General features: G+C 40.6%; 1 protein-coding gene across 1 annotated transcript in view; it reads left to right on the forward strand.

Moving 5' to 3' along the window:
- LOC120234781 (protein kinase C-binding protein NELL1-like) overlaps positions 1–14,939 on the forward strand; it is a 241,379-nt gene extending 226,440 nt beyond the window's left edge. Inside the window, exons 12-13 of the mRNA XM_039236746.1 lie at positions 13,967–14,095; positions 14,776–14,939. Coding sequence (XP_039092677.1) covers positions 13,967–14,095; positions 14,776–14,939 — 293 coding nt within the window. The remainder of the gene's footprint in view (positions 1–13,966; positions 14,096–14,775) is intronic.
- The last annotated feature ends 8,249 nt before the right edge of the window (positions 14,940–23,188 follow it).

The following is a 23,188-nucleotide window of genomic DNA, read 5'->3' on the forward strand; positions in this document are numbered from 1 at the left end:
TTTACCAAACCTGACATGGCTTTCAGGGAAAAGTGGGCCGTAGGAGTAGAACTTCTTAGATTAGATCATAGCTAGGACCAATTTGTGAAATCAAGGCTTTTCTTCCTTCTGTGTGCTGCTTTCTCAGGCAGAAAGCTACCAGCTTTGTTGGGAGGGGGCTGCTGATGGTTCTTTTGGAAGGATCTGTGGCAGAGAGGGTTATTTATGCTCTTTGGCACCTCTGCGTTTTGACAGGAATGCGAGAATGTCTTCAGGAAAGATACGGTGGTGAAAGAGTTGAATGGACCCAGTTGGGTATATGGATTTTCTTAGGTTTCTCCTCTTTACTCCCACCTCACAGTTCAGACACTGGAATGAAGAAATCATTATTTTAGACAAAGGCCCTCTTCAGCACCATTTACTGTTCTTCCCAGCACCTCTGTTGACCCACAGTAGAGCAGAGCCCAGAACATCTCTACATGCTGGGGCTTGCTCTGCACAGCAGACAGTCAGAAAAGTGTATTTTTCTGTGCACTAGGTTATTCTCTTTATTATGAAAACACAAAATTTATATGGTGGTTGACAAAAAGGCAACTCAGGTAAGCTCTAAGGTCTGTTGTCGCAAACTGTGCTCTCCATGAATTTTATTCCAGATCTCTTAATCCAGTTATTTCCCAAAAGCATCTGTAGAAGTAGCATAATTGTCTTTCACAATATTGTGGGAAATGTTTTTCTCCTTGGGTTTCTAGTTGCTTTTATTTTTACCTTTTCCTCAGTGTTCATGTTTTCTGTGTCTTGCAAGAAGAGGAGGGGTTGGTTCATTTCTGTTCCTGACAAGACTTGGAAAGCCCATTGGGCCTCTTCTAAGGCATGTTATTCAGTTCTTCTCCCTGCCCTCCCTGCATCCTTTCCCCTCTCTAAAACAGAAAGTAATGAAAAGGTGACAAACACTCAATTTCTATGTAAAGTAATTCTTACCCTGCATATGGAGAGGCTGTACCATTTGCTTTGTGAATTGAGCCTGTCTCCTGACTGGCAGGCAGTAAGTGAGCGGGGAGGCGGGCCTCTGATGACCTGAGATGTGTATTTCAGGGATGAGCACAGTGGTGTGATTTCTGCTGTATGGCTTCCGCCACCCTGCTGTTATTGATTACAGAAACTGAAGTGGCTATAGCCTCTCTCAATACCTGCATGAAGGCCCTTCAATTAGCATATTTATCATCTCTCTCTGTCTTACGGTGAATGTCAGGTGATTAGTCTGAGGGAAATCACCCCACGAGAGCTTATCTTTCCTTAGGAATCTGAGTCTGAACCTTCCTTGGGTGTGCTTAGGGAATAGAAGTTTCCTGAGGTTTGTTTTCATTAGGCTTCTGATGAGCTGTCCTACCTGAGGAGGTTTAGACTGGGAATTTGAGAAAGCACAGAGAGTGTTTTTTGCATAGAGCGCTTTAACTTTTAAAATAACATTTGTTTTAATGGTTATATTTTATGAATTCTTTAAATGGGGGAGATGAGGTGGGTGAAAATACGTTCTTACTACATAGGATCATTCTGTCACTGCCATGTCAGTGACTTCGAAGGAAATTGTTTTCAGTCCCAGGTATTCCATAGGCCCTGCATATTTCACATATGAAATAATGTTGAACCTGTTTTGCTGAGTTCTAACCATTTTGCTCAAGTTAGAGCTTGATGACATGATTCTGAAACTCATTTGAGTCGCGCCTGTTTTCTTATATGGTTATTAACTTTGCCACTGCCCTCGGCCCCCTGACTAGTCAAAGAAAGAGACGAAGATTTTCACTGAGTTTTTCTCTTTGTGGGGATTAAACTGAAGACAGTACGGTTCAGAGTAACAGGCTCTGACTGACTGACGATGTTCACTGTACCAACAGAACTATTATCAAGACTAGGGCCTTGGGCACTTTGTCTCTATAAATCTTGGTCATGGGCCAAATGCTGTAACTAATTCCTCGGCCCTTGCAAGGGAAATAAAGGTAATCAGCTGAATTGGTGCTTAAATCCACGTGGCTGTTGCTGCACCCAGGATGTCCCTAAGGAAGGGACAAAAGGACAGTTAGGGAAGATACACACCAAAAGAACCAAAATGATGGACGTTGGCAGGAAGAGGCCATTTTGCAGTTGCTGGGCGCCCAAGATATCCAGCACCACCAGTACCACCCAGAACATCCCTGTTCACTGCTGCCGTTGCTCTCAAATGCTTCAGGTCAGTTGGTGCCGGCAGCGTGAAATTTGTTTCCTTACCTTCATCATTATGTTAAGGCGGTGGCTGTAGCAGGAGCCTGACCCTGTAAAGTGTGAGACCATAAGGTAGAGAAGGGGGAGTGGGTGCCGGAGTGACATCTATGCTCCTGCCTGGAAGAAGTAATAAAAGTGGAGCCTCAGCAGAAAAAAGAGTACTCATGGATGGGCAAAGAGTACTCAGTTAAGGGGCAAAGAGCTAACAACCTTGACCTCCAATTGCTCCAGGAAAACACACTGATCATTTGACACCTTCCGGAATTCTTGACACACACCTCAGGGTTGTATTCCCCTCCTAATTGGCTCTAATTGTATCCTCAGTGCTGCCAGTGACTTTGGAGGGTTTTTTGTGGCATTTTTAAGACTGTCGGTGTTGGGGAAAAAAGTTCTTGCCAACATCTGTTCCCGATGTGTTTATCTGTAATTTTAATTCATGCTCACTTGCCTTGTCATCTGGCCTGGACTGAAATGAGTTGAGATTATTTGTACTATTTAAGATTTTATGCCCTTCAATTAAATCCTCCCAAAGACTCTTGGCATCATATGCTTTTTCCTTCTGGTCTTCCTTGTCATCCCAGTCTCCAGCAGAATTTCTAATTGAAATGGTTTTAGAGAGAGGCCTTTTAGGGTATTTGAGGTGAAAAGAGGCACTTAACGAGTATATCATCCAGTGCGTAAATAGAGAACTGACAATCAGCAGCTGTGACAGGTTCTGTGCATACTGATAGATGGAATCCGATCAGAATCCCTAATGTGGACCTTAAAGACAGGGCCCTATGTTGAACTGTTGAGGCTCGGAGCAGAGGGCATTTGAAGATGAGCACTGTCTCTGGAGTCTGTGACATCTGTGGCCCCAGAAGAGCTGCAGTGTACTGGGGCCTCTGGAAGGGGGCCAGACAGAAGACTTGAAACTATAGTCAGGCTGCCTTGGCCACAGAGACCCGGAAGTGTGACTATTTTGGAGAAGAAACGGATTGCTCTCTAAGACAACCTGTGAGGATCCAGAGCTCAGTGACTGGCAGGCTCATCCTATTGGCCAACTCCTGTGGACAAAGAGATAAAGAATGTCCTCACCCTCAAGGGGCCGGGCCTCTATGGTTATGTGTGTTGCTTGTGGAATACATGTTGGTGTTAAGTTCTCCTAAAGTATCATTGAGCCATATCCCTTCTAGCTAGTCCATGGGTGAAGACATCTCCATGCCAATGAAGCACATGGAATATACTGTACTTAGTATACCTTAGTTCCTACATAACTGCCAAGGTTCAGCAAGCATCAGTGATGTGAGAGGTATTGGCTTTCTAGGACTTGAGTTAGGAGTGCATTTTTAGATCATGTAGGTACATCCTTTCAGAGGCAACTTGCCTGACCTGCTCGGGTAGGAGATTGAGGGTAAGAAAAGGTGCTCTGTGTGGAATCTAACTTTAACTATCTCAGAGAAACCATCTTGCCCAAGGATGGTGGCCTCTTCATTCCTATTGTGGAAGAAGTCACAGTAGTAAATGATAATGATGCTTGTCCATTATTGGCTATAGAAGCCAGAGATGAAGCAGGATAGGTGGATGGTTTGGGTAAAATTATAAAGGGTTTGGAGTGGGATCTAGAGAGTGGCAGTGCGTCTGTGGGGGCTCCTTTTAATAGGTAGAGTTTATCATATGCTGATAAAGACAGTGGCTTTAAAGACAGCAAGTTGTTGGCCAAGTGTTAGGGTCTTTCACTGGCAGGTGACTTCTAGATACAGGGCCACTAAGGGGAGTCCACATTTTAGATTACTCCCAACTAAAAAAATGTGACCTCAGCATTTCTGTCACTCCGTTAATTTCATTGAACATGTTATGGGTATATGCTGCTTCATGTGTTTAGAACTCCCATCCTTTGTCCAGTCAACTTCACTCAGCCTTTAAATTGCTTCAGATCTTGTGTTAGGACTTTTCTCTGTGGTACATTCTGGAAACACCTTGTTCTCCATCATATCATCTCCTTATAATCTGATATTCAGCATCGGTCATTTTTGCTAGAGCGTTGGATGACTAAGAATATCGTTATGCTCTTTATAGCTTCTTTTTTTCTTAATATTATGTGCCTATTGTCCAGCATAGTGCCTGGGTACCCAGCAAATAATATATACTTGTCAAATGAATGCATGGTGCCTCTGCTAGGAGCTAAAAGAGGTATTTGAGTAAACACTGGAATCTGATGTCTGCAGATTATGTGCCTTCCTCTGAGGATCTGCTCATGTTCACCAGTTGAAGGTGAGCTCTAAGTGGATCTTGCTCAGCTGGGTATCTTGTTTAGGGCTGATGTTCTGTTGTGTGATTAAGTTGTTGAACTTCTGACTGGAGGCTCCAGGCAGCAAGTCATCATGGCATGTGTGTCCTGGAGAAAGAAACAAAGTTTGTTCTTTTGGTAAAATTGAGGTGTGCCACCGATTAGAAAATGCTAATGGCTGTTGGAGCCGTGATCTCTTAGCATTCCTGGAATGTACCTTGATTAAAATCATAGCTGGGCAGTCCTCTGAGGTGGGGCGGAGAGACAGGGTGTTAGAATCATATTTGGATTTATATTATCTATTTCACCCATCACTGTTTAGCTGTGTAACCACAGAGGAGATAGATAACATCTTTGAGTCTTGAGTGTCTTTAAAATACTCTTAATTCTTATTTTGGAGAACTGAGAGGATTTAGTCCTTAACAAAACAAATGCTTATTGACTGCCTATAATGTGTTGGATATTGCCTTAGGCACAAGGTGCCCAATCTTTCACACTCCTCTACCTTGAAGAAGTGAGCTTCTAATGGGGAGATAAACATTCAATAAACACAGAAATAAATACACAGTAATTGTGATCACTGTGATTAACAAGAATAATAGGGTGGCATGGAAGAAAATAATGGGGTTTTCTTTAGATTTGGGAGACCAAGGAGCCTTTTCTGAAGAACTTGTGGTTAAGCTGGAACTTGAAGACTGAGTAGAAATTACTCTGGTAGGGGTGTTGTGAGTTGGTGGAACAAGTTTGCAAAGTGTCTGAGGCAGGAGAGAAGCTGGAATAGTAGAAGAATTAAAAGAAAAGCTGATGTGGTTGGAGAGAAATGATGGAGAGAGAGAAAGGGCCTTGTTGGTTGATGTGAGTCCAAGTTAAGGATTCTGTATTTTTCTCAAGTAAAATGGAAGCCCTGGGAAGGTTTTTAAGGGGGAGAATGACATGATCCAATCTGTGATTTAAAAGGATCCCTTTGGGTGCAAAATTGATTAGAGACTGGGCAAAAAAAAGTATGAAGAGGCATATGAGCCTGTGTCTATTTGGGAGATGATAATAGTTTGGAGTAGAATGGGATTTTCTTATTATCATGGAGGAGAAAGTGATATGTTCAGTAGATACGACATGAAATTAATATAACAACCGAGTTTTAGAACACTGAGTCTCTGCCCAGTTAGGCAAAGTTGTAGAACTTGACCTGAGCAGGCAACTTCTATTTCTTCTCTCTAGCCCTCACCACTCTTGAGAAGTGTCAGGGTCTCATTTTCTTGGTGTTTCAAAAAAAATTTCCCTAAGTTTTTATGTTCACTAAATGTGGACTCATTGGAAAGCTCTTCAAAAGTTCCATTCCAGGATGGTTTTGCTGATTTTTTTTTTTCTTTAGTCTTTACTATTTTAAAGTTAAGGAAGTTGAGGTGATTTCGATTATTAGGAACTTAGGTTTGGGCTGGTAGGTTTCTGGTTTAAACATAAAAGGTAGAACTCTCAAAATGTATACAAGTTTCAAGAGAAAATATTTTTAGTGGGTTTACCTAGGTGGATGTACTATATTACATATAAAATTTGACACAGGGGGTGCCTGGATGGCTCAGCTGGTTAAGTATCCAACTTTGGCTCAGTTAGTAAGTCACAGTAAGTCAGGATCTGTGTTAACAGCTCAGTGCCTGGAGTCTGCTTCAGATTCTGGGTCTCCCTCTCTCTCTGCATTTCCCCTGCTCATGTGGTATCTGTCTCTCTCTCTAAAATAAACAAACATTAAAATTTTTTTTAAAAGCTACCTTTAAAAAATTGACACAGTATTTTCAACTTGTACTTCCTAATAGTGAAGCACGTAAGGAACATCACATGACATTACCATATATTTATTAATTACTTCACAACTCTGTATCTAGTGATAAAGGTTAAATAGTGTTAGAGGAATTGGTTATGTATTTACCTCCAGAGAAACATGGTGTAGTTCTCTATTTATAGATTCCTTTGTTCCATATCACTCTTTCTTAGATCTGATATATATTTAAGTGTTTGAAATGACTTAGACTCTTGGCATATTAAGAACTTGTAAAGGTTCAGTATTTGGGTCAGGACAAAGAGGATTCCCAGTGTTCTGGTTTAGGTAGATAAAAGTGTGGTAGATGGGTATGGAGTGCCTGGAGAGTTTGGATTTGGGAAGTAAGATCAAGAGTTTAGTTCTGGCTGGGTGAGCTGTGAGTGCCTGTGAGGACATCCAGATGGACTGTCAAGTGGCTGTTGGCTATGATGGCATAACCTGTAAAGTGGGCTATGCTGGATAGTCATTCCTGTGCCCTTACAGAGGTCTCTGAGCCTTTATTGTTATTTCTAGGGAAGGGTAGATGTTCTCAACCAGGGGCCAGAAATGATGGAGTGCAAGCATTGCTTTACACTCAGTTTTTGCTGGTAACGGATGGGTAGAACCTGCGGTTGGGTCCTAAGTGGACCCTTTTAGAAACATTTTACAGGACACAGAAAGGTTGAGATCCCCTGAATGTAAGCATTAGTTAAGCTAAGCTTCCAGGTATTTAAATTGTATAAGAATTATTTCCTTAGCGTTCTTAACAAGAACTTCGGAGTCAAATCATGATTGTGACTGTGTTAACTTGGATAAAAGAGTGAGTCTCAACCACATTTTCCTAATGTGTAAAGTGAGGATAATAGTAATTTTTAGGAGTGTTAAGGGTTTTGTGAAGTAAGGTGTTTAATATGCTTAGCACGATGTCTGACATGTTGGAAGAAGTCAATAAATAGCAGTTTTTATAATTAAGATGTTCTCTGTATTTGGGCCAGTCCTAGTTGAAGAACTCACTGTGTGCTTCTGTTATAGGAGAATAATTCTGGAGGCTCAGTCACTTATTAAAAATAGTCAAGTAAAAGAACTTGAATATTGGGGCTGTGTGTGAAGTCTACAGTCTGGTCACAGCTTCTAATTCTGGAAAAAAAAGATGTAAGCAAGAAGGTGACTTTGATAGTCTCGTATGTCAGATTATGTTGATAACCAGCTGAAGGAAAAATATGCTAAGGGCTAGCTAGAGGACTTGTTAAAGACATTGCAGGTACCAGTGAATACTGATATCCAGGAAGGGAAGAATCTGTATCCCAATGTCATGCTATGGAGACACATCAGATAAGAAAGACAAAGTCTTTAAAAGGATTCTGAAATGTGGAGAATTGAGGATTCATGAGTTTGCATGTTCTGACACTGGAGTGAGGTTTAAGGAATGAGGATGTCAGTAAAAGTGTCCTAAAACTGGATTGTGTCTCCACAACTGTATATATTTATTAATGATCATCAAGGTGTATCTTTACAATACGTGAATTTTATAAGATGTAAATTATACCTCTATAAAAAAGAAAAATGGTAACTAGCTAACCAGACATATTTGCCTTCCAGTTGGTTTAAGAGGGTGGAGGCATTAAATGCCACTCTAGATTCATTCATTTTCCCTTCACTTGTTAATTTACCCTCCCGTATTTCCCGCTGGCTGTGTGTCCATCCATTTATAGGCCATCTATCCAATTACCCTTGTGTGGGTAACTTTGGTTGAGAGAAATAAATCGGACATAGACCCTGATTTTGAAGATGTTAGGGTGATTGAAGATAGGGTATTTTCAACCTCCTTGATCTCAACCGCAGCAATTTCTTTCTTGACACATCCCCAAAGACAAGGGAATTAAGAGCAAAAATTAACTATTAGGACCTCATCAAGATTAAAACCTTCTGCACGGCAAAGGAAACAATCCATAAAACTAATAGGCAACCGACGGAATCGGAAAAGACAGTTGCAAATGACAGATAAAGGGCTAGTATCCAAAATCTTTAAGGAACTCCCTAAACTCCGTACCCAAAAAAAACTAACAATCCAGTGAAGAAATGGGCAGAAGATTTGAATAGACACTTCTCCAAAGAAGATATCCAGATGGCCAACAGACACATGAAATGATGCTCAGCATCCCTCCTCATCAGGGAAATACAACTCAAAACCACACTGAGATACCACCTCACACCGGTCAGAGTGGCTAAAATGAGCAAACCAGAGGACTCTAGATGCTGGCGAGGATGTGGAGAAACGGGCACCTTCCTACGCTGTTGGTGGGAATGTAAACTGGTGCAGACCCTCTGGAAAACAGTGTGGAGGTTCCTCAAAAAATGAACAATAGAACTCCCCTATGACCCAGCAATAGCACTGCTAGGAATTTACCCAAGGGATATAGGAGTGCTGATGCATAGGGGCACATGTACTCCAACGTTCATAGTGGCACTCTCCACAATAGCCAAAACATGGAAAGAGACTAAGTGTTCATCAATGGACGAATGGATAAAGAAGATGTGGTTTATCTATACAATGGAATACCACATGGCAATGAGAAAGAATGAAATCTGGCTTTGTGTAGCAACATTAATGGAACTTGAGGGTGTCTGCTGAGCGAAATAAGTCAGGCAGAGAAGGACAGATACCATATGTTTGCACGTATATGTGGATTAGGAAGAAGCTAACCGAGGACCATGGGGGAGAAGAAGGGGAAAAGTAGTTGGGGAAAGGGAGGGAGGCAAACCATGAGAGACTCTTGAATGCCAAGAACTGAGGGCTGATAAGGTGGGGGAGAGGGGAAGGGGGGTGATGGGCATGGAGGTGGGCACTTGTGGGGATGAGCACTGGGTGTTATATGGAAACCAACTTGACAATAAACTATTAATAAATGAATGTTAGAAAAAATTTTTTAAAAATTCTAAAAAAAATATTTGGAATTGGGGTACCTGGGTGGTTCAGATGGTTAGACTTCAGATCAAGTCATGATCTCATTGTTTGTGAATTTGAACCCTGCACTGGGCTCTCTGCTGTCAGTGCAGAGCCTGCTTAAGATCCTCTGTCCCCCTCTCTCTCTGTGTCCCTCCCTGCTTCTCAAAATTAAATAAATATTAGTAAATATTTGGAATTACTTCATGGAAAATAGATACATTGAGAATGAGAAGTAACCTAAATTGTAGTCCGTTTGAATCTTCACATGCAAAAAGGATATCTTCTTAATATTTTGGATGTTAGAATGCTTAGGAATTTGTTGCTTTTGCAAGGACAATGAAATAACATAGTGATGGATAACCTTGACCTCAGACCTGGCTTTGGCTCTGTGTACCCTCCATGATTAACTTCTCCAAACTCCAAGCAGCAAATCTATAATGTACAAATAATAATTTCAGTTTTGTAAGCTTGTTAATAGAATTAAATGGGATAATGCCTGTAAAAACACTTAGCTGAGTGCCTACCATTTGGTGTCAATTATTATTATTATTATTACTACATCTCTGCCAGATTATTTGACATTCTCCAACTATATCCTTCTTCCTCATGAGGTTGGAGTCCCATTCCTTTTTCTAGGATTTGGACCCAAACCTTCTCATGTTTTTACCCATGATGAACTCAAGGTCAAGTTTTGAATCATCTAGAAGTGATTTCTCCTTCTCTGAAACACTGATTATTTTTACTCTTCACATCTCACTACACACAGATTGCCTTGTATTTATACCACCCCTATATTTGGCTTGTCTTGCTTTAGTTTGTAATTTCCTTGTGGGCAGAGACCATGTCTCAAACATCTTTACTTTTCTCTTAGAAACTTGCGTGGTGCTTCAGTCCACAGAAGTAGATGCCCCATAAGTATTGATTATTCACTCCTGCTGAAAGGCAAGCAGACAGTGAATAAATACTGCTTGAAAGAAGACCTGGGTTAATTAATTAAACACATGCTTTTGGCACAATGGCCAGTCCCAACCAAAATAGATTTGACATTAAGGTTGATTTGTCCCATAGGCCCTTCACTGTCCTTGAAAATACAATTTACCCAACTCCCTGCTTTGTGAATTGACGTGGCATATGCTTGATAGAGATGCACTGGGACATCAACAGTGTTTGAGTGGCTTCTTTCCTGCCTGTCAAGTGCATGAAGAAGGAAAAGGACAGTTGCAGTCTCCTGGAAGGAAAGAGAAAAGAAATGAAGAATACATGTCATAATAGATGCACATATGACCTTGAGTCGAACTTCACAGTGAAAGAAAACATGACAACTTAATTATCGATCAAATCTGACATGGAGAGGAAAGTCCAGCCCCTTTCTCTGGCAGTAGGAGCTAAGATGTCTAAGAATGGTCCCTTTGGTAGCAAAATCTCCAGGCTTTTTATTTGTAATGGTTATTGTAAGACTTTAGAAGCCCTGGTAGCCGTGTTTTTGACTGACAGAGGTTACACGTTTCCAGCAAGTTAAGTGTTTGCTCTGATTTTGATTGGGGCCGTTAACAGGTTTTAAGTAGTGAGGCTGAATATGATACTGTGCTCACCTAAGTCTATGGATTCACTCTCTGGTGTCCTAAAGAACAGCTACATCTTACACTTTTTATCCCGAAGTTTTGTTATCTGTGAGGATATAGGCTATATGGTAAAAAGTACATGGGCCTTGGAGTTCACCAGACCTAATTTAGAACCCTGGCATCTCCATCTAGATGTCAGTGAGTTTAAGCTTCTCCTTCCTTATCTAGAAATGAAGGGGGGAGCAGTGTTACTAAGTTGCTTTGAACTGTAGTCATTGCTGTCAACCTTATAATCCTCAGCTTTGTGGCTAACATTTGTTGACCTCTTAGTATGTACTAAGGATTGTTCTAAATGTGCTATATGGAGTAGCCAGTTTAACTCATTCCACATATATTAGGAAGTATAATGCCCAGCATTTGGTAGGTATGTGAATCATCTTATTTAATAATAGTTAATCTCTTTTGCTTTAAAATGCGATTTCAAAGGAAAAAAAGGTACAGAATGCCATCACCGAAAGGATGTAAACTCGGAGATTACATAATACAATGATTTTTATCTTGTTTAAAGCCAGAAGCTATTGTTCACAGGATCAATATGTGAAAATATAAAAGCAGAGCTATTCTGTTTGAAACCTGGGTGGGGGACATGAGCCTTACCTGACGACTCATTTGTGCCCCAGACGCTAAGAAATAGTCTCAAAATCACTGATGTTGTCCCTGCCTGTGTTTGTGGCTGCAGAACCTGAATTAGAAATTAAATCTCCTGCCTCCAGGAACCATTCCTGTCTATGAGACCACAATATGTGACCTAGCAATATCGTCCACAAAAATGTACTGACTTCAAGTTGATAAAGCACATTCATAACCTTATTGTATATGAACTTTTGTGGCAGGAGTAACGTGTTCCTCCTAGTTCACCTAAACATGCTGCAGCATAAATTTCCCAAAATTTGGTGGAGTTGGCAATAAGGGGAAAAGTTAGAGCCCAGAAATACTGAAAAAAGTGATTCCATTGAGATAAGCAAGCACACTGGAGTTGGGATTTGCCCTGAGGACAATGTCTAATCCCTGGTGTTGGAAACTGCCTCCTAATAGACAAGGAGATGGGAGACCAAGCCTGGGGCTGGTGTGAGATGCATAAATCAAGAACCTTGAGGAGAGAATCCTCATTGGGTGACGAGGAGAACCCTCCTTTGCAAAAGAAGACTCATCTGTAAGTCTTGACTCTACATAAAGGGGTGTGGAGGAGAAAAGATTGCATTCCTGAAAGTTTAGGGCCTGAATTTAGTCTCCTTGTGTGGCTCAATCCCCATGCCACAAAGCAAAATATAAAGTGACCTTGGGTTGATAGTTCCCTTGGGCTCCTGACAGAACCAAACACAAATCTTCTCTGAAGAAATGCTATTTTAAAACCCAAATCTCAATTCTCACAGATTAAATTATAAAGAAAAATATGAGCTCACAAACTAAGGAATCACTGAAAACACAAGAACATTAAGTCATGCACGATACTTAGCAAAACCACAAGCCACAAAATCACATGTACAAAGATTGAAGATCCTGGAATTAGTGATGTACGACAAACATGCCTCCTAGGCCTTTTTAAAAAAAGGAAATTAAGAGGTGCCTGGGTGGTTTAGTCATTTAAGCATCTGACTTTGGTTCAGATCATGATCTCATGGTCTGTGAGTTCAAACCCTGCACCAGGCTCTGTGCTTACAGCTCAGAGCCTGGAACCTGCTTCAGATTCTGTCTCCCTCTCTGCTCCTCCCCCACTTGCACTCTGTCTCTCCAAAATAAACATTTAAAAAATTTTTTTTCTAAAAAAAAATTTAAAAAATTGAAAGATAAAAAAGGGACTATGAGATTTGACCAAGGAGAAAAAATAAGAATTCTAGAAAATCTGTAAATGAAATAAAAATGATATTGATGAGTGAAACGGACTATGACCTAGACCAAAAGAGAAGAAAGATACATCTGGAAGTTACACAGAATTTGGCACCGAAAGAAAAGGGAGTGGAAATAGGAAAGGAAGGCTAAGTAACTTGGAGAAGAGCTTGAGAAGGAATAACATTAATCTAATTGGAGTTCTGAAAAGAAAAAATGGTGAAGAGCATGTCTGAAAAGTCACTCCCTGATAATGTTCCAAATTGATGAAAGATTTGACCTTTAGATTCTGAAAATCCCAAGGAATCCTAGGAAGAAGAAACAAAAATGAACTTACCCTACAGTAAAAGTAAAGAATACAAAGAGAACATTTAAACAAATTTAAGATTGAGTACTGTCGCTTTGAAAATATCTTCACTAAAGGAATTTGTAAAGGGTATTTTAGGGAGAAAAACAATTATCCTTGAAGGAGTGTCTGAGATTCAAGAAGGAGTGTTGGGAAAGTAAATATTGAACCCATGGTTTAAAAAGAATGCACCAGGAAGCATGCTCCAGGATGTTTCTTGCCGCATTGTTTGTAATTCAAAACCTGCAAATAACCTCAATGCTCACCTGTAGTATTGGATAGATGGTGGAATATTGATGCTACCGAATATTATACAGCACTGATGAGTAAACTGTAGCTATAGGCAATATCAGGGATGAATAGAAAAAAAATACATAGAGACTATGTAAAATATAATTTTCTTTCATGTGGAGTTCAAAGTGGGCATAGATTGAATGATCTATTTAGAACTAAGTACATATGTATGGTAAACAATAAAAACATGCAAGGGAGTAATCTGAAATTCAGGATCATCCTCTTTGATGGCTGGGAGGGGACTCGTGGAGGTATAATCAAGAATAATGATCATCTGGTTGTATTTGTTATACATTAATAGTCACATTTTATATATTTCCTATGAATCCTAAGCTTTGCAATATGGCGACTATAAAGAGACTGGTTATGTAAGAAAGTGGTGGGAAGGGGATTCAGGGTCAGTATGGATAAAAGCTTTTAGGCAGAAACTTACTTTGAAAAGCATTAAGGAAAAACCTCTCAAGCATGTGATAGTCCACTTTCCCATTCCTACTCTCCACCCTCTTCCTAGGTGACTCTTCATATTGCCAGTGTATGTTTTCACACGTGGTGCCAATATATTAAAGATAATTCATGGTTTATTATTTGCAAGTCATTTGTTCCGATGTAAAATTTTATTTGTTTCTTTTAGGTCATAACTTTTGTGCAGAAGGACCTAAATGTGGTGAAAACTCAGAGTGTAAAAACTGGAATACAAAAGCTACCTGTGAGTGCAAGAATGGCTACATTTCTGTCCAGGGAGACTCTGCCTACTGCGAAGGTAAGTACGCTGTTAAATAATGTCATTTGTGAGAAATGTACTCCTGGTAGACATGGCTGAAATTGAAAGGTCTCACTTGGCTCACCAGAAATTCTGTCGACTTACTTGGGTGCTCTGTTCTCCTGGTTTATCCAGGCTTCTCAGTAGCATGTGAAAGCCAGACCTTTGAAGGTAGTTCTCAAACACAGCAAAGCAACAAAAGCGGCAGGGCCATATTAGATCCTATGTTCTGCTTTCTCTGTATGTAACAACCACTGACAAAACCATAAACACATAACGTTCTGTTGTCTTATTTGAGTGAATTAGTATTTCCAAGTTCAACCAAAGGTTCAACCAAAAGAGGGTGGGTCCTCTCTTTGAATGTTGCTCCGACACGAGCTCATACCTGACTGGTTTTTTCTTCACCTGCCAAGGTCAGAATTTTTTTTCAGTTGGGTTTCTAAATGACTGATTCATGGGTTGCTAATTCATAAACTCTACTAGAAGTCACAGTGACAGATGGACTCATAACGTTGGCACTTGGACGGATGCCATTACGGGGGTTCGTGGCTTCAAGCATCAGTGATCTCCATTTCCACTCTAGAGAGCAGAACAAGTCCTCTCTCTATGTGAACACGTCATTCCAGGCTTAGTGTTCCACCTTGAGCAATGCATACTCCCGCTCTGGTGTAATCCCCTAGTATCCAAGCCCCCCCATTTCTCAGGTGCTCACTGGCTCGCTGTCATCAGTTTGAGAAGTCCTAATGGGCAAAGTGATGGTGAAGCGGTTTCTGTGTCCTGGTTGGACCCAATCGTTCCTGTCATAGTCACTAACAATGTATTGAACCTTGTACTCAGTTGGTAAGGTAGCGGTCTTGAACGAAATGAATGCTGTAAATCCTTGATTGTGCTCTTCTAATTGGTTTGGCTCTCCAGTGGCTCAGATATTCACAAAGTAAAGACGATTCATCATGAAAATGGTAAATTTTTTTTCCCATCCTGTTTTGTATCATTGATCCCCACTTAATTTTTTTGGCTTTGATTAAAGCCCCCTTGAGTTAAGACAATGTGTTTGATACTCTCCTGGTGCTCAGTACCTGGTGGGTGGCCTCTGGTTTTGATTTCTTCTAAAAGACTGTTCATTACCGCTTTGGTTCTCATTCACAGTATAGTGTAACTAACAGATGTTTTCCCTTTCTCCTTTATAACTTTTTTCCACTTCTACCTACTTTTATAGATTTGAACTGGATTAGATAAACACGCCATTGGGGAGGATATAGTTGCCCCTTTGCTTATGCACCCTTTTTCATCTATGCTTCAATATCCTGGTACTCATTTGTCAGTTTTGAAGAAGAGGACTACTAATGTCAGTACTTCCTATTAATATTTATTTTTTTAATCTTAGGCTGCTTTTTATTTTTTGTTCAGAAAATTAATTTCAGAACTTTAAATATTAAACATTATCCTTCTCGTTAACCATGGAAAAATCCTACAAGCAGTAATAGTCTAAAAATTTTACTCTCATCTTCTGCTATTTGTGGCCATTGACTGTGAACAATTATAATAATGACAGAGGAACCTCACAATAATTTGACTCCTGATCCTCCCACTGGCAGAACCAGTACACCCACCACTCCTGGCTCCACTTAGCTATTGAGAACTTGCCGAATATGGGAGCAAATTACTGCTGTGAAAGCTCTTTGGGACTCGGATTCATTCTTCATCAATGCCATTTAAAGTTGTGTAGAATCAATTCCATTAGTAGCCATTCATAATAGTAAATCTGCGCTTTGTGTGAGAGGCCTTATTTGTCAATGATATTGAGTGATTTTAGGTCACAACACTGTTTTCTTGGACACGCTTCATTTTAGCCTAGTGTATGTGCTTGGCTTTGCGCCACTGTGCACTGTGGTGCTACCTTTGGTAATGGTGATGTGCTCAAGCTTCAGTCATTTCTCTCTTATCATGGAGATTTTCCACAAGTCCCAGTGGGCTTGTGCATGGGGAGGAGATGAGCCCCATGAAGCAATGACCAAATGTTAGAGTCCATGTATGGTATAAGAATAGAACTCAGGGAGTAAAGCAGGGGTCAAGTACTGGGCATCTGGATGGGAGGCACGGAGAACAAAGTAGAGTGAGTGTCAACATTTAGAGCAGATGTCCATTCCTCATCCCATTCTGCCATCTTCAGCACATTGGACCTGGAGCTTATTTTCTTATGGTGGCTGATGACTGCCCTGGTCCTGGGCATAGTGTCCTAACACCAGTGTCACAAGCAAGCAAGCAAAGAAGGAAGGGGAATGGGTTAAAAACTCTCTCTGTGTGAGGTTCTGTCTTTTGTATTTAAAGAAAGTCTTTCCTGGAAGGTTCCATGTAACCCCCTGTCCCTGCCACCATGCAGAAGATTTCCATTCTCCTATTTCTCAGACCTGAGTTGCAGCTTCTTCTCCCCTAGACCAACTTTTGGGCAAGGAGAATGAGAAGGCTGTTATTGGTTTGGGTTGTGTTCAGTTCTTGGGAGCTGGGGTAGGGATTTGCCTTCCCTGAAACCAAATGATCTTTGCCCTTTACCTCAACCACTTAGGACTGTGGCAGTGAGGGGAGGAGAGTGGTTTTCGGTGGGCAAAAAGCAAGGTCTACCCCATTCTTTTATGGTTAAACGCAGTTTATGGTCATTTCCCCACCTCTGTCCACAGACAGTCTGTGATGGTCTGATAGACAAGATTAGAGGTCACCAAGTGCCCGCCTGGGTACAAGGGACTCTCAGGCTGAGTTCATTGTCTTAACCATAGTCTAGAGAGAGGTAGATACTTATGAACTGCTTCAGGCAAGTTATTTTTTTACTCTGAGTAAATGGAGTGAAAATGACCCATATTGTACAAACCACAGTGAACAAGACTGCCTTGCAAATTAAAACAAAATATTACACACATTGTCCAGGCTATCTGGAAAAGCCTATTCAGGCTCTCAGTAGAAAAAGAGGCACAAAAGGCTTTGAATTTTCTTAACTTCCTTGGGCAGTAGCAGAGATAGAGTATTAAAGACTCCTGCTCTACAGAGATTGCAGGAGAAACCGCCATAGAGAAGATATCGGAACTCTTAGCCAGTCGATAGAGAGTAATAAGACCTTTTGTCAGCTCTGATACAATTCACAGGAGATCATTTCATTTTGCCTCGTCCAACTCAGCCCCAACATTCCCCACTTTGAAAATAGTTTTAGTTGGATTTTCGCGTTTTATGTATCTTGTCTGCTGAGGCATTTTATCTCAGCGATGCCATTTTCAGTGAGTTGTTCTTAAGTAGTTTCTGATACATTGGCTTAAATTAGAGGCAGCGTCTGAGGAAAGTGTAGCAATTGGGGGCTACTCATGATCCTCTTGAATTTGAAGCCTGTATAAATCGTCTCATTAACGTTTTCATGCTGGAGTAAAAGTTATTTAGAAGTAGAGAAGAACAGTGTGATGTCATATACTTCCTGCAATCTTCCAGGCCTGGGAAATACTATAATTAGCATTAAGTCATAGTAACTTCTACTTATAGGCTACTCTGAATGTTTCAGACTTCTTTTATGTATGCTGTACTCTTTGAGACTTAAATCTGTGAGGAAAGCGGCAGCACTGACCATACTGAACTTCATCGTACAAACTCCAGACACTAATACTCAGAGAAATGAAGTGCAGATAGCACTCAACTCCTTTCCACTCTCTACCTTCCCTTCCCCCATCCCATTCCAATGGTGTATTTTTGTTTAAAATACTAGCTGCCTCCTTGATCCAATGAAATGTGGACATGACTTGTATTTCAGGGTAGAAGCTCTAAGAGCTAGTACAGGGTTGCACCCCATTCTCTCTCCTCTGTTAATACAAAGCTGGCAGTGTGCCAGAGCAGGGCTTCTCTTTGAGCTGGAGTTTCAGAATGAAGAGAACATGGAGCAGGGCGCTAACTGACAGGTGATGGACATGCAGCATGAATGAGAAATAATTGTGTAAATCACTGAAAGGTTGGAAGGTGTAATTATCTGAGGGTGCAATTACTTTTGCATAACTTAGCCAAAGCCTATTTACCCTGCCTGAATTATTTGATAAAGGTTTTGTGGGTTTAGAAAGATACCTTTAACTCCTTGCCCAAGACTGAAAGCAATTTTTTTTATTTTAATGCAACACGCATTGAAGATTACTGGAAAAAGTGCCAATTGAGTGGCTCATTAATAGTCTGCTCTGGTCCTGCTGCCACACAATAGACCTTTTGCAGACCGCAAGTTGTAAATTAGTGCTTCGTTATGGCCAGTTCCAATATGGGAAATTGGATTTCCCAATTACGATAATGAAACAATGCATGTCAGAAATTTAGCAAGTTGTCTGGTATTCACTAAACATCTAATGGATCACAACAGTTACCATTATCATCGTCATTAACTTATATCACTAATGCTTATGAAGATCTTTGGATTTAAAGAGTGTGTGCTCACTGAGGCCAGTACTTTGTGAAAGTGGGCTTCCATCATTAAATCTTTTGGGAGAGTGTTCTTATATGGAAGGATTAGATTTTATCAGTTCTTCCCAGAGTGTATTGTTGGCAGAGGGCTGCAGATCATATTTGTAATGATAAAGTCCTTTTCTTTTTCTTTTTTTTGGTAAAAACACGAGTGGGGTTGTATTCAAGGAAATGTTGTGGAATAAAATAGCCTGTATTCGTAGGAGTTTAATAATTTCATGTAACAAAACCACTGAAATGCCTGAAACACAGCAACTGATTAGCAAGAGGATTGGTAACTTCTCTCGCATAACTAGGGGTGGGAAAGTGGCCGGAAGGTCAGAGTTCAAACAATGATTTCAGAACAGCTAGGGAGGTAATTATTTATCAGGTGCAGAGGCTAGTATATATGCAATTCCACAGAAATAAGATGCTCTAAACTCTCGATGGAGGGAATACATGGAAAAACAGTTAGTTGCTTAATTAGACTTCTAATTATCCAATAATTAATCAGGTAACTCTTGTCTTGATTGTTATAAAATGCATGAACTTCATGATATATGTAGCCCAATTTATACTTAAATCTGGGCTTCAGCCTCCTGAAGTTCTGCTTTGGACAGCACAGGATCAGAAGGCTGTGTTGAATATTCATGCTAGTAGAATCTAAGCTCTAAGCTCTGGCTCTTGTTTGTGTCCAGGGATTCAGAATGCTTGAAATAAGAGTACCCTGGGGTATCCCTTTTCTCCCCATTTAACCTGCATGACTAATAGATCTTTCCGTACTTAGCTATCTGTCAACCCAATGCCCTATGCCCTATCTTTCCAAGTCTGTGATCTCTGTCTAGCTTTTGCTTTGCTTATAATAACCCATATGCCACCTTCTTCCCAGCAGCAGATAGAGATGAGCCTTCTTCCTGGTCCCAGTTTTGCCTCTGCTGCTTTGCCCGGGCTGTGTTGAAAAGCATCTGCTCCTGCTCTTCCACCCTCTTGAACTCTTGCCTCTTTTTACCAACTCTCCCTTTCCCCCTAACTATCTTCTTGGGATTATTAAAGAAAAGAAAAAGCGCAAATCCAAATCTTGGTTACTGCATTTGGGTTAAACCACTGGGTTAATTGTTAAGCTCTGGGGCTCAGGAAGGAGGCCCCGATAATCAATGTGGGGCAATGGTCAAGACTAAAGGCTAAAGTGGCACTGTTTTAATTTTTAACCACTTTCAGAAGATCATTTGTTAGGATATTGTTTGGGATTTTAAGTTACTTCTTCATGGTCAAAGTGTTGTTAAGTGTTGATGATGTTTCCAGGCTAGCTCACTGTAGCCTTGTTAATTCATCAGGCCCCTGAAGTGTTGGACTACAAAGCTCTGCAGAGTTCAGGATCCGGAGAACAGAGGACTGTGTTCTCCCAATCTCCATCAATGATACTTTCATCCACAGACTTGTGCTCTGTCCACAAAATGTATAAGTTCTCAGTCCCATTCTTATACTCACCCCCAGTATCTATTATGTTAGGAAGTCTTACTGGTGTTCCCTCACAACGAATCCCAAGTTCACCCATGTCTTGCTACAACTCCAGTCCAAGCCTCCTTTATCTCTTGGCTAGTGGTTGCGATGGTGTCTTGCCTGTTGGAATCCATTCTTCAAACGTGGATCAGATTGGGCTTTTAAAAATGTAAGTCAGGGGCGCTGGGGTGGCTCTGTCCATCGCAGTTCGTGGGTTCGAGCCCTGTGTTGGGTGCTAATAGCTCAGCGCCTGGAGCCTGCTTTGGATTCTGTGTTTCCTTCTTTCTCTGCCCCTCCCCCACTCATGCTGTCTTTGTGTCTCTCTCAAAAATAAACAAACATGAAAAAAATGTAAGTCATGTTCTTCCACTCTTTTGTTGATGATAGTCTAATGGTTCTCTCGCCTTTTAGAATAATAACCCGGTTAGGTCCTGTGTAAGGCTGTATGTGAACCAAAACCTACCTACTTTTGTCTTCATCTCCTACTTCTCTTTCTGATGCCCACTCTTCTCTCATCACACCAGAATTCTTTGTGTTCCCGGAAGAAGCTTGTGCGATAAAATCGTTCTTTCCTCAGACTGGCATGTTCTTCACCCACATCTTCCCTAATCTGCTTTCTAGTGATCATTCAAGTTGTAGCTCAAATGTCACCATGTTAGAAAGGTCTCTCCTAACCACTCTCACCAAGTTAGCTCTGCTACTACCCTTAGCTATTCTCTGTAGTGTTTTATTTCCTTCATAGCACTTGTTGTCTAAAATTGTAGTATTTTCCTGCTAAAAGGTTAGTGCTCTTTTCTCCTTCGAATATACGCTGCGTGATGGTAGCAATTTTATCTTATTCACTATATCTCTAGCACCTGGAAAAGTGCACAGTACATTGAAGACACAGAAAAATGTTTTAAATTTACGAAGGGATGGAAATCTCAAACTGATGCTTGCCTTTCTCCATCTGTGACACTGCTTTCTTTCTTGTATGAGATTTGTCGTCTTAGTGGTGTTAAGGGCTGCTTTTTAAAGTGCAGAGTCTGCTTATTTTGCTAACACCCAGTTTTATATGATGCCGAAATGCCGCCTGCTCAATTGATTCCATGTGAAGAAGGTTCCAGGACAAGAGAATCGGTTTTTACAATAATTTTTCTAAAAAAAAAAAAAAAAAAAAAATCAATCCAGTTAGAAAATGAGCAGAGGATCTAAATAGATGTTTTTTCAAGGAAGGCATACAGGTGCCAAGAGGCATATGAAGAGATGCTTAACATCACTAATCATCATGTAAATGCAAATCAAAACCATAATGAGCTCTCACCTCACACTTGATAATGGCTGTTATCAAAAAGACAAGAGATAACAAGTGTTGGTGAGGCTGTGGTGAAAAGGGAACTTTTGTGCCCAATTGGCGGTAATGCAAATTGGTGTAGCCACTTTGGAAAACAATATGGAGGTTCCTCAAAAAATTAAAAAGAGAACTACCATATAATCCAGTAATTCCATTTCTGGGTGTTTGTAGAGAATGAAAATGCTAATTTGAAAAGATCTGTGCACCCCATTGTTCATTGCAGCATTGTGTGTGGTAGTCAAGGTATGAAAACAAACGTGTCCACTGATGGGATAGATAGGTAAGGAAAATGTACATACATACAGTGGAATTCAACCATAAAAATGCCTTGCTATTTGTGACAATGTGGATGGACCTTGAGGGCTTTATACTGAGTGAAATAATCATACAGAGACACACAGTGTATCATTTTGCTTATAGATGGAATCTAAAAAAAAACCAGAATAAACCAAGCTCATAAACACAGATTGCTGGTTGCTGGGCATGGGGAATGGGTGGAGGACAAAGGGGTGAAGTGGGGGGCGGTCAAAAGGTACAAACTCCCAGTGATAAAATAAGTCATGGGGTATAATGTACAACATGGTGCCTACGTTACTAATACTATATCCCATATTTGAAAGTTGCTAGGAGAGGAGGTCTTAAAAGTCCTCATCACACACAGAAAAAAATTGTGACCATGGTGATGGATGTTAGCTATATTTCTTGTGATCAGTATGCCCTGTACACAAATATCCAATCATTTTGTCCACCTGAAACTAATGAAGTGTTACATTTCAATTATACCTCAATACAAATACATTTTTAAAATGACAGACAAACCTTGTGGCTTAACCCAATAGAAACTTTCATCCTCATTCATATGGACCTTCAGGTGGATGTTCCTGATTAGCAGGTACCTTTCCTCAACCTTGGGATTCAGGGACCCAGGCTTGTCATCCTCCTTTGCTCTACCATGTATAATTTGTGGCTTCCAAAGTTGCCATGGAGGGGGGACAGGGAATAGGAGGTGTGAAGAGTGAGAGGTTTTTATAAAGCCTGCTCGCCACATTCCACTGGGTAGAGCTTAGCCACTGCCTATCCCTAACTGGAAGAGAGGCTTATAAATGTTGTCTCGCTCTGTGCCCCCGACAATAAAGAATTTGTGTTGGTGAATGTTTTACAGTCTTGCCACAGTTTCTCAATGAAAACATCTCACCCATTATTTTTATGTTTTTTTACTTTTTATGGCCTGTGTCCCACCAAGTGGACCTCTGGCTTCAATGGATTGTATTAAAACTTGCTTACATGGAAACTGGATAGGATTTAACTAAACTGTCTCTTGTACTTTCTTGTTTGCGTTACCACCAGCCCTCCCCATGGCTTTCATTGTATCACATCATCTGGATTTGTTCTGTCCCCAATTGACCCAGTATGCCAAAGTGACCCTTCCTTTCATAGACATTCACAGCCTCTCACATGCTAGAGTTCTGAGTTTTATGCTAGAAGAAAAGCAATTCGTGGAACAAGCTTACACACATTTGTAAAATATTGATATCCGCATAATGTTCCCAGAGGTAAATGTATTCTTTAAAGAGGATGCTTGTTAATTAAGAAAGTCCTCAAAGTGTTAGATTTCAAGTAGCATAGCAAAAGAAAGTGAAAAATTAAAGCAATGTGAATGTGGAAGAGAGGGCTTTGAGGCCTGAGGACTAAACAGATGGTTCCTGCCCGGGTGTTTGCCTTGGTAGTCCACTGTCCTGAAGTATTCCTCCTTTCTAGCATTCTTCCTCCCTCCTTTTTTTCTTGACAACTCTCAGGACAGTGATGTA

The sequence above is a fragment of the Hyaena hyaena genome, unplaced genomic scaffold, assembly GCF_003009895.1.
Source record: "Hyaena hyaena isolate Hyena2069 unplaced genomic scaffold, ASM300989v1 scaffold_116, whole genome shotgun sequence".
NCBI classification, from domain to species: domain Eukaryota; kingdom Metazoa; phylum Chordata; class Mammalia; order Carnivora; family Hyaenidae; genus Hyaena; species Hyaena hyaena.